General features: G+C 36.6%; 1 protein-coding gene across 3 annotated transcripts in view; it reads right to left on the bottom strand.

Moving 5' to 3' along the window:
* PPP4R4 (protein phosphatase 4 regulatory subunit 4) overlaps positions 1–16,305 on the bottom strand; it is a 125,958-nt gene that overhangs the window by 8,840 nt on the left and 100,813 nt on the right. For 2 of the 3 annotated variants that reach the window (XM_055288291.2, XM_055288293.2), the window contains 4 exons: positions 8,478–8,547; positions 7,952–8,038; positions 7,541–7,634; positions 6,397–6,467 (listed from right to left, as the gene is read on the bottom strand). The exons of the other annotated variant lie outside the window; for it this stretch is intronic. In XM_055288291.2, the coding sequence (XP_055144266.1) occupies positions 6,397–6,467; positions 7,541–7,634; positions 7,952–8,038; positions 8,478–8,547 (322 nt within the window). The remainder of the gene's footprint in view (positions 1–6,396; positions 6,468–7,540; positions 7,635–7,951; positions 8,039–8,477; positions 8,548–16,305) is intronic. 3 annotated transcript variants of the gene reach the window in all.

Raw genomic sequence — 16,305 nt, forward strand, 5'->3', positions numbered from 1 at the left:
CTTCTATCTTGTGAAAGAGATTGTACATAATTGGTACAATTTATTCCTCAAATATTTGGTATCAGTGAACCCATCTGGGCTAGATGCTTTCTGTTTTGGAAGATTATTAATTACTGATTCAATTTCTTTAATAGATATGAGCCTATTCAGATTGTCTATTTCTTCTGTGAGTTTTGAATTGTGTCTTTTTTTTTTTTGAGATGGAGTCTCACTCTGTCTCCCCGGCTGGAGTGCACTGGCACGATCTCGGCTCACTGCAACCTCTGCCTCCCAGGTTCAAGCGATTCTTCTGTCTCAGCCTCCCGAGTAGCTGGGACTATAGGTGCATGCCACCACAACCAGCTGATTTTTGTATTTTTAGTTGACAGGGTTTTGCCATGTTGGTCAGGCAGGTCTTGAACTCCTGACCTCAGCTGATCCACCCGTCTCTGCCTCCCAAATTGCTGGGATTACAGGTGTGTGCCTGGATGAATTGTGTCTTTCAAGGAATGGGTCCAACCAGCACCATTTTAAAAAATATTATTCTATCACCACTGATTTATCTTTGAAGCCTTTGTTAAAGTCAACTGACTGTATATGACAACATAGAACACAATATCTTGATTACCAGAATTTTATAGTAATTGTTGAAATCAAACTTATATTTAAGTTCTCCAGCTTTTTCTTTTTCAAAACTATTTTGGCTACACTGGGGTCCTTTTGCATTTCAATACAGATTTTTAGAATCAGCTTATAAATTTCTGCAAAAAGACTACTAGAATTTTAATTAGGATTTCACTGAATCTCTGGGTCAATTTATAAAAAAAACTGACATTGGAACAATATTAAGTTTTTCAATCCATAAACATGTTATATCTCTCCATTTATTTAGATCTTTAGCTTCTTTCAGCAATATTTTAAAGTTTTTTATGTATCTCTAGCACATTTTGTTAAATTTGTCCCTGAGCACTTAGTGTTTTTGAAGATACTATAAATGTTATTTGTTTAAATAAACTGTCTTTTTCAGAACAGTTTTGATTTACAGAAAAATTGAGATGACAGAAAAAATAATTCTCACATATCCCCCTCAACCAATTTCCTCTATTAACAGCTTACGTAAGTATGCTATATTTATTTTATTTAATGAACCAATACTGATACATTATTAACTAAAATCCATAGTAGTTGTTATTTTATCTAATAACAACTTTTTCTGTCTCAGGATTCCATCCAGGATACTATATCACATTTACTTGTTAGTTCTCCTTAGGCTCTCCTTGGCTGTGACAGTTTCTCAGACTTTCCTCAACAGCTTTAAGAAGTATAACTGAAGACAGGCATAAGTCCCCACACAATGCACAGTGGATTCGTGTTAAGTAAAAGGTATCCAATCTAGCATTCCAAGCTCTGACTCTGACCTTTCCTTACAGTTTTTTTTGTTTGTTTGTTTGGTTTTGGTTTTTTTTTTTTTTTTTTTTTTTTTTGGAGATGGAGTCTTGCTCTGTCACCCAGGCTGGAGTGCAGTGGCGCGATCTCAGCTCACTGCAAGCTCTGCCTCCCGGGTTCACACCATTCTCCTGCCTCAGCCTCCTGAGTAGCTGGGACTACAGGCACCTGACACCACGCCCGACTAAATTTTTTTTTTGTATTTTAGTAGAGACAGGGTTTCACCATGTTAGCCAGGATTATCCCGATCTCCTGACCTCATGATTCGCCCACCTCGGCCTCCCAAAGTGCTGGGATTACAGGCATGAGCCACAGCGCCCGGCCTCCTTACAGTTTTATCTAACACTACTACTCCATTATACTCACTCCACACTCCAGCCAAACTAGTCAGCCGTTGCTCCCTGAAAACACCAACAATCATCTTTTGTTTATGACTGGTACTGTGAATGGAATGTTATTCTATACACATCTCTGCCTGTCAAAATCCTCGCATACCTTAAGGTTCATCTCAAATGACATAATCATCTTGAAGCCTGTTTTGAGTCTGACAAATAAGATCTCTTCTCTATGCAAACATCTGACACATTTGTTAAAAGACGTTCTGCTTCCATTTTCTCTTTATAGATGTATTATATAGCAAATATTTTCAGTTTCTAAGTAATGAATAACAATAATAAGCACCTTTTTCTAACCAAGAACTCTAGGAGATATTTCATTCAACCTACAGTTCTCCCTCAACTAAAAATAATATTGAGATATTCTCAATAGATGCAGAAAAGGCCTTTGACAAAATTCAACAACGCTTCATGCTAAAAACTCTCAATAAATTAGGTATTGATGGGACATATCTCAAAATAATAAGAGCTATCTATGACAAACCCACAGCCAATATCATAATGAATGGGCAAAAACTGGAAGCATTCCCTTCGAAAACTGGCACAAGACAGGGATGCCCTCTCTCACCACTCCTATTCAACATAGTGCTGGAAGTTCTGGCCAGGGCAATCAGGCAGGAGAAGGAAATAAAGGGTATTCAGTTAGGAAAAGAGGAAGTCAAATTGTCCCTGTCTGCAGATGACATGATTGTATATCTAGAAAACCCCATCGTCTCAGCCCAAAATCTCCTTAAGCTGATTAGCAACTTCAGCAAAGTCTCAGGATACAAAATCAATGTACAAAAATCACAGGCATTCTTGTACACCAATCACAGACAAACAGAGAGCCAAATCATGAGTGAACTCTCATTCACAATTGCTTCAAAGAGAATAAAATACCTAGGAATCCAACTTACAAGGGATGTGATGGACCTCTTCAAGGAGAACTACAAACCACTGCTCAATGAAATAAAAGAGGATACAAACAAATGGAAGAACATTCCATGCTCATGGGTTGGAAGAATCAATATCGTGAAAATGTCCATACTGCCCAAGGTAATTTATAGATTCAATGCCATCCCCATCAAGCTACCAATGACTTTCTTCACAGGATTGGAAAAAACTACTTTAAAGTTCATATGGAACCAAAAAAGAGGCCGCATCACCAAGTCAATCCTAAGCCAAAAGAACAAAGCTGGAGGCATTATGCGACCTGACTTCAAACTATACTACAAGGCTACAGTAACCAAAACAGCATGGTACTGGTACCAAAACAGAGACATAGATCAATGGAACAGAACAGAGTTCTCAGAAATGATGCCACATATCTACAACTATCTGATCTTTGACAAACCTGACAAAAACAAGCAATGGGGAAAGGATTCCCTATTTAATAAATGGTGCTGGGAAAACTGGCTAGCCATATGTAGAAAGCTGAAACTGGATCCCTTCCTTACACCTTATACAAAAATTAATTCAAGATGGATTAAAGACTTACATGTTAGACCTAAAACCATTAAAATCCTACAAGAAAACCTAGGCATTACCATTCAGGACATAGGCATGGGCAAGGACTTCATGTCTAAAACACCAAAAGTAATGGCAACAAAAGCCAAAATTGACAAATGGGATCTAATTAAACTAAAGAGCTTCTGCACAGCAAAAGAAACTACCATCAGAGTGAACAGGCAACCTACAGAATGGGAGAAAATTTTTGCAACCTACTCATCTGACAAAGGGCTAATATCCAGAATCTACAATGAACTCAAACAAATTTACAAGAAAAAAACAAACAACCCCATCAAAAAGTGGGTGAAGGACATGAACAGACACTTCTCAAAAGAAGACATTTATGCAGCCAAAAAACACAGGAAAAAATGCTCATCATCACTGGCCATCAGAGAAATGCAAATCAAAACCACAGTGAGATACCATCTCACACTAGTTAGAATGGTCATCATTAAAAAGTCAGGAAACAACAGGTGCTGGAGAGGATGTGGAGAAATAGGAACACTTTTACACTGTTGGTGGGACTGTAAACTAGTTCAACCATTTTGGAAGTCAGTGTGGTGATTCCTCAGGGATCTAGAACTAGAAATACCATTTGACCCAGCCATCCCATTACTAGGTATATACCCAAAGGAGTATAAATCATGCTGCTATAAAGACACATGCACACATATGTTTATTGCGGCACTATTCACAATAGCAAAGAGTTGGAACCAACCGAAATGTCCAACAATGATAGACTGGATTAAGAAAATGTGGCACATATACACCATGGAATACTATGCAGCCATAAAAAATGACGAGTTCATGTCCTTTGTAGGGATGTGGATGAAACTGGAAACCATCATTCTCAGTAAACTATCGCAAGGACAAAAAACCAAACACCGCATGTTCTCACTCATAGGTGGGAATTGAACAATGAGAACTCATGGACACAGGAAGGGGAACATCACACTCCGGGGACTGTTGTGGGGTGGGGGTAGGGGGGAGGGACAGCATTAGGAGATACACCTAATGCTAAATAACAAGTTAATGGGTGCAGCAAAACAACATGGCACATGGATACATATGTAACAAACCTGCACATTGTGCACATGTACCCTAAAACCTAAAGTATAATAAAAATAAATAAATAAATAATAATATTGAGATATTAAGACAGAATATTTTTCAAATATTTTAATAAAATACTTACTCTCATGATACAGTTTGGCCCTGTGTCACTACCCAAATCTCACCTTGAACTGTAATAATCCCCATGTGTTGTGGGAGGGACCTGGTGGGAGGTAACTGAATCATGGGGGCAAATTTTTCCCATGCTGTTCTCGTGATAGTGAATAAGTGTCACGAGATCTGGTGGTTTTATAAAACGGCAGTTCCCCTACATACACCCTCTTGCTTGCTGCCATGTAAGACACGTCTTGCTTTCCCTTTGCCTTCTGCCATGATTGTGAGGCCTCCCCAGCCATGTGGAACTGTGAGTCAATTAAACCTCTTTCCTATAAATTACCCAGTCTTGGGTATGTCTTTATTAACAGCATGAAAACAGACAAATACACCTCATAAAATACATAACTTAAGACTTTGGATGTAAGTTTTACAATCTGTGGACCATATCTACTCTCTTGGTTCTTAAGGTCACTTAAAAACTAGCAAAGTTAAAACTAAATAAATTAATGCACTTAATTAAAACTTTTAAAAACCACTTCTGAATCAATATTCTTAATGATTTAGACAAAGAAATTTCTTGACAAAAAATGTTACAAGATCATGAATAAATATGCTCATTACAGCTAAGTGAAGAAGTACCAAGAGGACAGGTGAGATCCATCCAAATCTGAAGAACCCCTTATGAACATCTATAATCATCTATTAGCTCGAAGCTAATTCAAACCGGTTTTGTACACTTAAATTTTTAAAGGCACTCTATATTTTAAACAAAGTTCTTAAACTCTGAATGTTCCTTAGTACCTCCTAAAGAATTCACAGCTTTACTGAGCTGAAAGTAATCAATAGTTTTATTATTTACAGTCCAAGATATGGGGAAAATTTTAGTTAATCAACTTTCTGTTATCAAATTATTTCTTGTGATAATCAGTCTACCTTGCAGAACCACTCTATATACTGTATGTGAATGTCAATGCTTTAATGCTAGAAAGATTTTCTCTTCCAGCAAATGAAACAGTTTACAGAACAGCCAGAGTATATACATTCCTCATAAGAATTAAAAAGAAAAAGAAAAAGAAGACAGAATACTCAAAATGTAACCTAAAAAGAAAATGTAACTAAGCTCTAAAAATTACAGATCTTTGAGCAGATTCACTACTACTTCACCTAAAACAATTACCATAGATCAATAGTAAAATTTTCAACCAGTATTTCCAAAGCATAAAGTTAAAAACACACATTTAGCCACTAATAATTTTAACAATATAGTCTACATTATTTACAGTATAATTCTATGCTCTATTATATAAACCAGAGGCCAGCAAATTAGTCTGTGGGTCAAATCTTGCCCACTGCCTGTTTTTGTAGATAAAGTTTTATTGCAACACCGCCATATCTATTCATTATGTACTGTCTATGGCTGCTTTTACTCAGTAACAGCAGAGTTCAAAAACTGTGACAGACCAATTTGGCCAACAAAGCCTGTATGTTTACCTTCTGGCCCTTCAGGGAAATATGCTGACCCCTGCCACAGACTTCCAAATACATAATATTGTAAATGTTTAGCTGTTCGTCTAGATTTACAGTGAAGTCTTGTTGTTTTTAACTTCCTTAAAAATCATTGCAAAACCTTTTTGTCTGTGCCTCAGTAAGCCTTCCCAGTATGGTAAAACATATCCTATCACTTTTGTTCTTTTTCTATTTTAAAAGTACTAAACTCTGAGTCTTGACATAGTGAAGACAAAATAGTTTAGTCAAATATTTTCTCAATTGCTAGACAAAAGTTTAATTTCTTAGGGATCTGATAAAAGATATAGATTTAAGAAAACACTATATCTAGTACTAAAGAAATAGGTCATTTAAGGAAAATAATATTTTGTTAAATTTAGCAACTTTTTGAAGAACTTAGATTGCTACTTACCAGTTAGTGAAAGCACAGAAGTCTTTCCTAACCCTGAGACAGAAGTTGTATATCCTGTTGTAGAACTTTTACTAGAAAACAACATGATTTAGTTTAAAATACAAAAACACACTTCTTACAATCTCAGTCATCTAACACTTGTGCTGTTTTAATCTTCTTTTTAATGCTTTCTTCTACTTATGAAACGTTTGTTGCTTTTATTTCTCATTTTTTTTTTATATTCATGCCTCACAACACTTACTTCGTCTATAACTTGAAACCATTTTCTTAAACTTTTGCTTCATCAGAATTACAGTTTTTCTTTTGAGGTTCAAGCAAGGCAGCTAAGATGGGTAAAATTTTCTTGGAAGTAAAACTTATCTTTAGTTATAATCTCTTTTTTCCACCTTGAGATCACTCTATTGGCCAGGTACTCTTGATGGATCTACTGATAATGCCTAAAAACACAGCTGAAATTCTGTAAGAAGCTATCTTTAATAAAAGAAAAATACTTTTTCCTGAAACATGTAACTTATCTTGATAGACAAAGGAATAGTTTTAAAGATATTTGTTTTCTTAAAATTATTTTGCTTGTCAATTGACATACAGCAGTTTGTACAGCACATATAAAAAATCATGGTAATTTAATTTATATTGATTCTCTCCTAATCTTAACTGCTTGTAATTTTGTCTCCTGGGCTAAAGGGGAAAACAGACATTCATCTATTGTCAGGCTAACTCTGTTGTGATCACTTTATCATATGAACATGCCAATGGCTTCTTTATAGACAGAAACAATATTAGTAGCAAAGGGATGTCTATATACATTTAGCAAACGGAGCATACTCATAGGTATTAAAAGTTAAGTGGCATATGTGATATACTACTATCTCCCTCATGAAATAATATATGGATTCTATGATATTATTAAATAGTATCATGTCAGTATTCTTCCTAGAATGCCAGAATACCTATTTTTGTGAAAATTGTTTGAGGTCTCTTATTTTTAAATATAACAATCCCTACAGAAGAAAACTCACAAACTATTGGCCTATAAAAAAAACTCAAAATTAATTCTGATTTTTATAAAATGTAAACTCATATATATGAAGATGTGAATAAAGATAAAAATTATGTTAAAAATTGAAGAGCTGACAGATCATACCTAGCACATTTTTCTAAGTTGCCATATTTTGCATGAAAAGCTTGATTATTAAAAGACTGGCTTCGAATCAATTTGGATTTCTTGATTTCTTTACCTAGAGTAACAAGCAGAAAAAAGAAAACGTATTCAGTTCATCCTCAGCTGCTCCAACCCCCATTCCCTCCCCAACTACCATCATTTTCAGTAAAACACAGATGGCTTTAGCCTTTTTTCCTTAATTTGAGCTCACTGAAGTATCTTACCCTTACTACCAATTAAAAACTACCAAAACAACTAATGATAGAAGGTGAAAAGTGCTTTAGAATGAGATCTATTATCCTACTGTATCTCATCTAATAGAGTGACTTTGCCAGCAATTTTTATACAAGGAAGAAAAATTACAAAAAGATATAAAAAGAAGTTGTTTCTTACTTGTCGATGGGGTGACAGAAGAGGGTCCAGGAACAGAAATGGGGATGTTCTTGGGCAGACTTTGCGTTGGTGTCTTAGTGTCTCTACCTAAAATAAATTCTGCTTTAAGTTCTATAATTTCCTCTAAGTCCTTATTAATCTCCATAAATACACAAGACAACTCAGACAATATGAATCACTATCCCTAGCTAAGCAGCTTTCTTTTCCAAATATTCTTACTTGGTAATATTTACATATTTCAATCTTTGTTATTCAGTGATCAATTTCACAATCTTACAGCTGTTATCAGACTCGAAGCTTTTCTTTTGAAGGATCTGAACGTCCACTCTGGTTCCTGCCTTTCCTTCATGTATTCTTAACATCTGTACCACATTAAGTGGCCAATTTTCAAAAACAACTTTTTAAAAATGAAAGAAAGTAAAGCAATTTTCCATATCAAATAAAAAATTCAGCATGGTCTTTCAGAATACCAGGATGCAACATTAATTATGTAATTAAGTGGTGAAGACATAGAAAAACTACTTACGTTTCTTTTCAAACATTTTATCACTCATGGGCCTTCCATCATTCTGTTGCTTTTCTTTCTCTAATTGTTCCTGTTATTAAGACAGTATCTTGCATTAAAGGTACAACTGAAGTAGGTTTAGAAAATTGTTCTGAGAAATTAAGCATTAGAGATTCAAGTAAAGTTCATAAAAATGCCTAAAAGAAGTATTTTTTTCCAATGTTACTGTCTAAAGAATTCAGGGTTCTTTCAGATTTGTGCTCTTTTCATATCTACAGAATTATGCCCTTGGGGGTTTGTCAAGCTAAAACAATGAGTTTGGTATCATTGTAATAATGACCCTTCATTTTCTAGACAGTATTTCCTAAATCGCATTAGCAAAATATCCATTACTTTGGTCATTTCAATTTCAGATTGGTAAATGGCTAAATAATATCTTTCTTTAAAAAGATTGAGAGAAAAGAAAATGGTCTTGGATATTTTTAAATGCTTTATTTAAGTATAATATACATAGAGAGGCTGGGCACAGTGGCTCATGCCAGTAATCCCAGCACTTTGAGAGGCCGAGATGGGTGAGTCATCTGAGATCAGGAGTTTGAGACCAGCCCAGCCAACATGATGAAACCCCATCTCTACTAAAAACATAAAAAAATTAGCCAGGCATGGTGATGCACACCTGTAATCCCAGCTACTCAGGAGGCTGAGGCAGGAGAATCACTTCAACCCGGGAGGTGGAGGTTGCAGTGAGCCGGGACCATGCCACTGCACTCCAGCCTGGGTGACAGTGAGACTCCATCTCAAATATATATATATTTATGTATAAAGAAAGTACACAAATTATAGGTATACAAATTCAGAACTCAATGAATTTTCCCAAAATAGACGCACTTGTATAACTAGCCCCAATATCATGAAACAAAACGTTACCAAAACACAGGAGGCCCTTATGCCAACAGAACAAATAGGCAAGAAAATCAATAAACACAGCAAGTTCTGAACAAACTTGGTATAACTGACATGCTAGAATACTACAGTCAACAAGTGGAGAATAAACATTCTTTTCAAATGCACATGTAAATTAAGGAAAAATATGGAGAAAATAAGAAAAAGAATTTCCACATAGAAGTGGACTATATAAAAAAATCAAATGGAAATTCTAAAACAGAAATAAAGCATAAAACTGAAAATTTTCATTGGGTGGGATTAACAGAGTTATCAATTTTCTACATGTTTGCCTCTATTATCTTGATCATACTAATCACAGTTATCTTGAAGTCTTTGTCTACTAATTCCAGTATCAGGATTATCTGTGGTTCTCTTTCTATTGTCTGTTTTTGTCTTGGGCTAGGTCATTTGGTCCTAAAATTTTTTAGAGTCTTCCCTACAGCTTCTCCCACTGGCAATCCCGAATTCTAATCTTGCTTTGAAAGGCTGCTGAAATAATAAAATTTCCACTTTAGTCACACAAATTCTTGGCACAGAAATAGAAAATACTAAAAGAACCAAATGGAAATTTTAGAACTGAAAAATATAATATTGGAAATAAAAAATTCACTGGATAGGCTCAGCGGCTCAATGGAGATGACAGGGAAAGGGTTGGTAACACTGAAGATACATCAAGAGAAATTATTTACACTGAGTAGCACAGAGTTTTTTTAAAAATTGAGAAAAAACAAAGCCTTATAGGCCTATGGACAATAATAAAAGATCTAATATATGTGCAACTGATGACCCAGAAATAAGAGAGAGAAAAATTGGAAGAGAATATGTATTTAAATAAACAATGACCAAATCTTTCCAAATTTGGGGAATGATATACATTTACAGATTCAGTAAGATGACTAAATCCAAACTGGATACATTTCAAGTAAATATTGCCTAGACGCACCAAAAGCAAGCTGCTAAAAACAAAAGCTAAAGGAAAAAAATATTTAAAGTGTCCAGAGAAAAACAATGCTTCGTACAGAAGCACCAACAATTCAAATGAGAGTAGCTATTTTATCAGATGCTATGGTGGCCAGAAGACAGACAGAAACACATTATTAGAATGCAGTAAGGAAAAGGTTATCAACCCAGACTTCTATACCGATTGAAAATATCCTTCAGGAATGAAGGTAAACATAAGACATTTTAGATAAAGAAAAAATAAGAGAAGTTGTCACCAGAAGACTTGCACTTCAAGATTTGCTAAAGAAAATTCTTTTATCTTAAGGAAAAAAATACCAGAGGGAAATTTAGATCTTAAGCAATGAATGAAGAACACTGGAAATGGTAAAGATCTGAGTAAATGTAAAAGTTTACACTAAGAGTGTATTCTTCAAGATACATATGACAACTTAAAGCAAAATTACAACACTGTCTGGTGGGGTCTTCAATGCAGATATAATTCATATGACAACTGTAACATGAAGAATGGGTGTGGAGGGAGTAAAGAGAGTTGTATTATTGTTAAGTGACATGATACAATAATAACAATATGTAGACTGTAAAAGGTTAGGTATGGATATTAAAATCTCTAGAGAAACAAGCAAAAAAATTTCCAAAGACAGGACAGAGGAAATCACTAACACAAGAATAAAATGGTTATCACCATAGATTAACACCATAATTAAAAGGATAATAGAATATTATAAATAACTTCATGCCAACAGATTTGTCAGTTTAAATAACATGTAAACTGGGGTGGAAGGGAAGCAACTTACCAAAACTGGCAACAGAAGAAATAAAAGATCTACATTATCTAATGTCTACTAAGGAAATAGAATCAATTATCAAAATATTTTCCAAAATGAAAACTCTAGGCTTAGATAACTTCAGTAGTGAATTCTATAAAACACTCAGGGCAAAAATAAAACCAATTTATACAAACTTGGTCAGAAAATAGAGAAGGTGGGAATACCATCCATCTTGTTTTATGAGGCCAGAATAACATTAATACCAAATCTGATCCCAAAAATGACAAAAAGGGGAATTATAGGCCAATTTCACTATGAATCTATGAACACAGATGCAAAATCCCTCAACAAAAACATTAGCCAAGAATCCAATGGAGAAAAATGATAATAAACCATTGCCAAATAGGGTTTATCTCCAAAAGACAACATTGGTTTACCATTTGAAAAATCAGTGTAATTCAGTGTATTAGCAGAATGAAGGAGAAAAATCAAATATCATTTCTAGATATAACAAAATGCTAAAATCAGTGTAATTCAGTGTATTAGCAGAATGAAGGAGAAAAATCAAATATCATTTCTAGATATAACAAAATACAACAACCATTCACAAAAACTCTCAGCAAACCAGGAGTAAGAGGTAACTTCCTCAATCTGATAAAGGGAATAAACATAAAACCTATATCTACCATCATACCTGATAATGAGAGACTGAACTGTTTCCCCCTAAGATCAGTAAAAAGACAAGGATGCCTATTTGTACCACTTTAATCTTACGGGAGGTCCTGCACCTTGCAATAAGTCAAGAGAAAGAAACAAAAGGCATAAATATTGAATAGAAAGAAGTAATATTGCTGTATTTAAAGAAGATATGATCGCTTACATATAAAATTTTAGTTTTAGAAAATCTAAAAAACAATTTCTAGAACAAATAAACAAATTTAGAAAGTTTATAAGATACAAGGTTAATATATAAAAATCAACAGTATTCTTATACTCCAGCAACAAAAAACTGGAAAGTGAAATAAAAAAATGTATACTTCCATTTATAATAATGCCAAAAACATAAAATAGCTAGAAATAAATTCTAGACTTCATATCAAAATGCAAAGGCCCTAGACTGGCCAAAGCAATCTTAAGAAGGAACAAAGATGGAAAACTCACCTAACCAAATTTCAAAAACACTATAAAGTTACAGTGATCAAGACAGTTTGGTATTGCTTAAAAGATAAACTTATAAATAAGTGGAACAGAATAATAGGAAGTCAAGTAATAAGACACATATGGGTTGGAGCCAAGATGGCCGAATAGGAACAGCTCCGGTCTACAGCTCCCAGCGTGAGCAACACAGAAGACGGGTGATTTCTGTATTTCCATTTGACGTACCGGGTTCATCTCACTAGGAAGCGCCAAACAGTGGGTGCAGGACAGTCAGTGCAGCGCACTGTGCACGAGCCAAAGCAGGGCGAGGCATTGCCTCACTCAGGAAGCACAAGGGATCAGGGAGTTCCCTTTCCTAGTCAAAGAAAGGGGTAACAGATGGCACCTGGAAAATTGGGTCAGTCCCACCCTAATACTGCGCTTTTCCAACGGGCCTGGAAAATGGCACACCAGGAGATTGTGTCCCGAACCTGGCTCGGAGAGTCCTATGCCCATGGAGTCTCACTGATTGCTAGCACAGCAGTCTGAGATCAAACTGCAAGGCAGCAGCCAGTCTGGGGGAGGGGCGCCCGCCATTGCCCAGGCTTGCTTAGGTAAACAAGGCAGCCAGGAAGCTCGAACTGGGTGGAGCCCACCACAGCTCAAGGAGGCCTGCCTGCCTCTGTAGGCTCCACCTCTGGGGGCAGGGCACAGACAAACAAAAAGTCAGCAGGAACCTCTGCAGACTTAAATGTCCCTGTCTGACTGACAGCTTTGAAGAGAGTAGTGGTTCTCCCAGCATGCAGCTGGAGATCTGAAAACGGGCAAACCGCCTCCTAAAGTGGGTCCCTGACCCCTGAGCAGCCTAACCGGGAGGCACCCCCCAGTAGGGACAGACTGACACCTCACTCGGCCAGGTACTCCTCTGAGACAAAACTTTCAGAGGAACTATCAGACAGCTGAATTTGCGGTCTCACGAAAATTCCGCTGTTTGGCAGCCACCGCTGCTGACACCCAGCCAAACAGGGTCTGGAGTGGACCTCTAGCAAACTCCAACAGACCTGCAGCTGAGGGTCCTGTCTGGTAGAAGGAAAACTAACAAACAGAAAGGGCATCCACACCAAAAACCCATCTGTACATCACCATCATCAAAGACAAAAAGTAGATAAAACCACAAAGATGGGGAAAAAACAGAGCAGAAAAACTGGAAACTCTAAAAAGCAGAGCACCTCTCCTCCTCCAAAGGAACACAGTTCCTCACCAGCAATAGAACAAAGCTGAATGGAGAATGACTTTGACGAGTTGAGAGAAGAAGGTTTCAGACAATCAAACTATTCTGAGCTACGGGAAGAAATTCAAAACAATAGCAAAGAAGTTAAAAACTTTGAAAAAAACTAGACGAATGGATAACTAGAATAACCAATGAAGAGAAGGGCTTAAAGGAGCTGATGGAGCTGAAAGCCAAGTTTTGAGAACTACGCGAAGATTGCAGAAGCCTCGGTAGCCGATGCGATCAACTGGCAGAAAGCGTATAAGTGATGGAAGATGAAATGAATGAAATGAAGCGAGAAGGGAAGTTTAGGGAAAAAAGAATAAAAAGAAATGAACAAAGCCTCCAAGAAATATGGGACTATGTGAAAAGACCAAACACTTTTGGTGTACCTGAAAGTGACGAGGAGAATGGAACCAAGTTGGAAAACACTCTGCAAGATATTATCCAGGAGAACTTCCCCAATCTAGCAAGGCAGGCCAACATTCAGATTCAGGAAATACAGAGAACACCACAAAGATACTCCTCGAGAAGAGCAACTCCAAGACACATACTGGTCAGATTCACCAAAGTTGAAATGAAGGAAAAAATGTTAAGGGCGGCCAGAGAGAAAGGTTGGGTTACCCACAAAGGGAAGCCCATCAGACTAACAGCTGATCTCTCAGCAGAAACTCTACAAGCCAGAAGAGAGTGGGGGCCGATATTCAACATTCTTAAAGAAAAGAATTTTCAACCCAGAATTTCATATCCAGCCAAACTAAGCTTCATAGGTGAAGGAGAAATAAAATACTTTACAGACAAGCAAATGCTGAGTGATTTTGTCACCACCAGGCGTGCCTTAAAAGAGCTCCTGAAGGAAGCACTAAACATGGAAAGGAACAACCAATACCAGCCACTGCAAAAACATGCCAAATTGTAAAGACCATCGGGGCTAGGAAGAAACTGCATCAACTAACAAGCAAACTAACCAACTAACATCATAATGACAGGATCAGATTCACATATAACAATATTAACTTTAAATGTAAATGGGCTAAATGCTCCAATTAAAAGACACAGACTGGCAAATTGGATAAGGAGTCAAGACCCATCAGTGTGCTGTATTCAGGAAACCCATCTCACATGCAGAGACACACATAGACTCAAAATAAAGGGATGGAGGAAGATCTATCAAGCAAATGGAAAACAAAAAAAGACTGGGGTTGCAATCTTAGTCTCTGATAAAATAGACTTTAAACCAACAAAGATTAAAAGAGACAAAGAAGGCCATTACATAATGGTAAAGGGATCAGTTCAACAAGAAGAGCTAACTATCCTAAATATATATGCACCCAACACAGGAGCACCCAGATTCATAAAGCAAGTCCTGAGTGACCTACAAAGAGACTTGAACTCCCACACAATAATAATGGGAGATTTTAACACCCCACTGTCAACATTAGACAGATCAACGAGACAGAAAGTTAACAAGGATATCCAGGAATTGAACTCAGCTATGCACAAAGTGGACCTAATAGACATCTACAGAACTCTCCACCCCAAATCAACAGAATATACATTTTTTTCAGCACCACACCACACCTATTCCAAAATTGACCACATAGTTGGAAGTAAAGCTCTCCTCAGCAAATGTAAAAGAACAGAAATTATAACAAACTGTCTCTCAGACCACAGTGCAATCAAACTAGAACTCAGGATTAAGAAACTCACTCAAAACCGCTCAACTACATGGAAACTGAACAACCTGCTCCTGAATGACTACTGGGTACATAATGAAATGAAGGCAGAAATAAAGATGTTCTTTGAAACCAAAGAGAACAAAGACACAACATACCAGAATCTCTGGGACACATTCATAGCAGGGTGTAGAGGGAATTTATAGCACTAAATGCCCACAAGAGAAAGCAGGAAAGATCCAAAATTGACACCCTAACATCACAATTAAAAGAACTAGAAAAGCAAGAGCAAACACATTCAAAAGCTAGCAGAAGGCTAGAAATAACTAATATCAGAGCAGAACTGAAGGAAATAGAGACACAAAAAACCCTTCAAAAAATTAATGAATCCAGGAGCTGGTTTTTTGAAAAGATCAACAAAATTGATAGACCGCTAGCAAGACTAATAAAGAAGAAAAGAGAGAAGAATCAAATAGATGCAATAAAAAATGAAAAAGGGGATATCACCACCGATCCCACAGAAATACAATCTACCATCAGAGAATACTACAAACACCTCTACACAAAAAAACTAGAAAATCTAGAAGAAATGGATAAATTCCTCGACAAACACACCCTCCCAAGACTAAACCAGGAAGAAGTTGAATCTCTGAATAGACCAATAACAGGTTCTGAAATTGTGGCAATAATCAATAGCTTACCAACCAAAAAGAGTCCAGGACCTGATGGATTCACAGCCGAATTCTACCAGAGGTACAAAGAGGAGCTGGTACCATTCCTTCTGAAACTATTCCAATCAATAGAAAAAGAGGGAATCCTCCCTAACACATTTTATGAGGCCAGCATCGTCCTGATACCAAAGCCTGGCAGAGACACAACCAAAAACGAGAATTTCAGACCAATATCCTTGATGAACATTGATGCAAAAATCCTCAATAAAATACTGGCAAACCTAATCCAGCAGCACATCAAAAAGCTTATCCACCATGATCAAGTGGGCTTCATCCCTGGGATGCAAGGCTGGTTCAACATATGCAAATCAATAAATGTAATCCAGCATATAAACAGAACCAAAGACAAAAACCACATGA

Source organism: Symphalangus syndactylus, chromosome 8 (genome assembly GCF_028878055.3).
Source record: "Symphalangus syndactylus isolate Jambi chromosome 8, NHGRI_mSymSyn1-v2.1_pri, whole genome shotgun sequence".
In the NCBI taxonomy this organism is placed as follows: Eukaryota; Metazoa; Chordata; class Mammalia; order Primates; family Hylobatidae; genus Symphalangus; species Symphalangus syndactylus.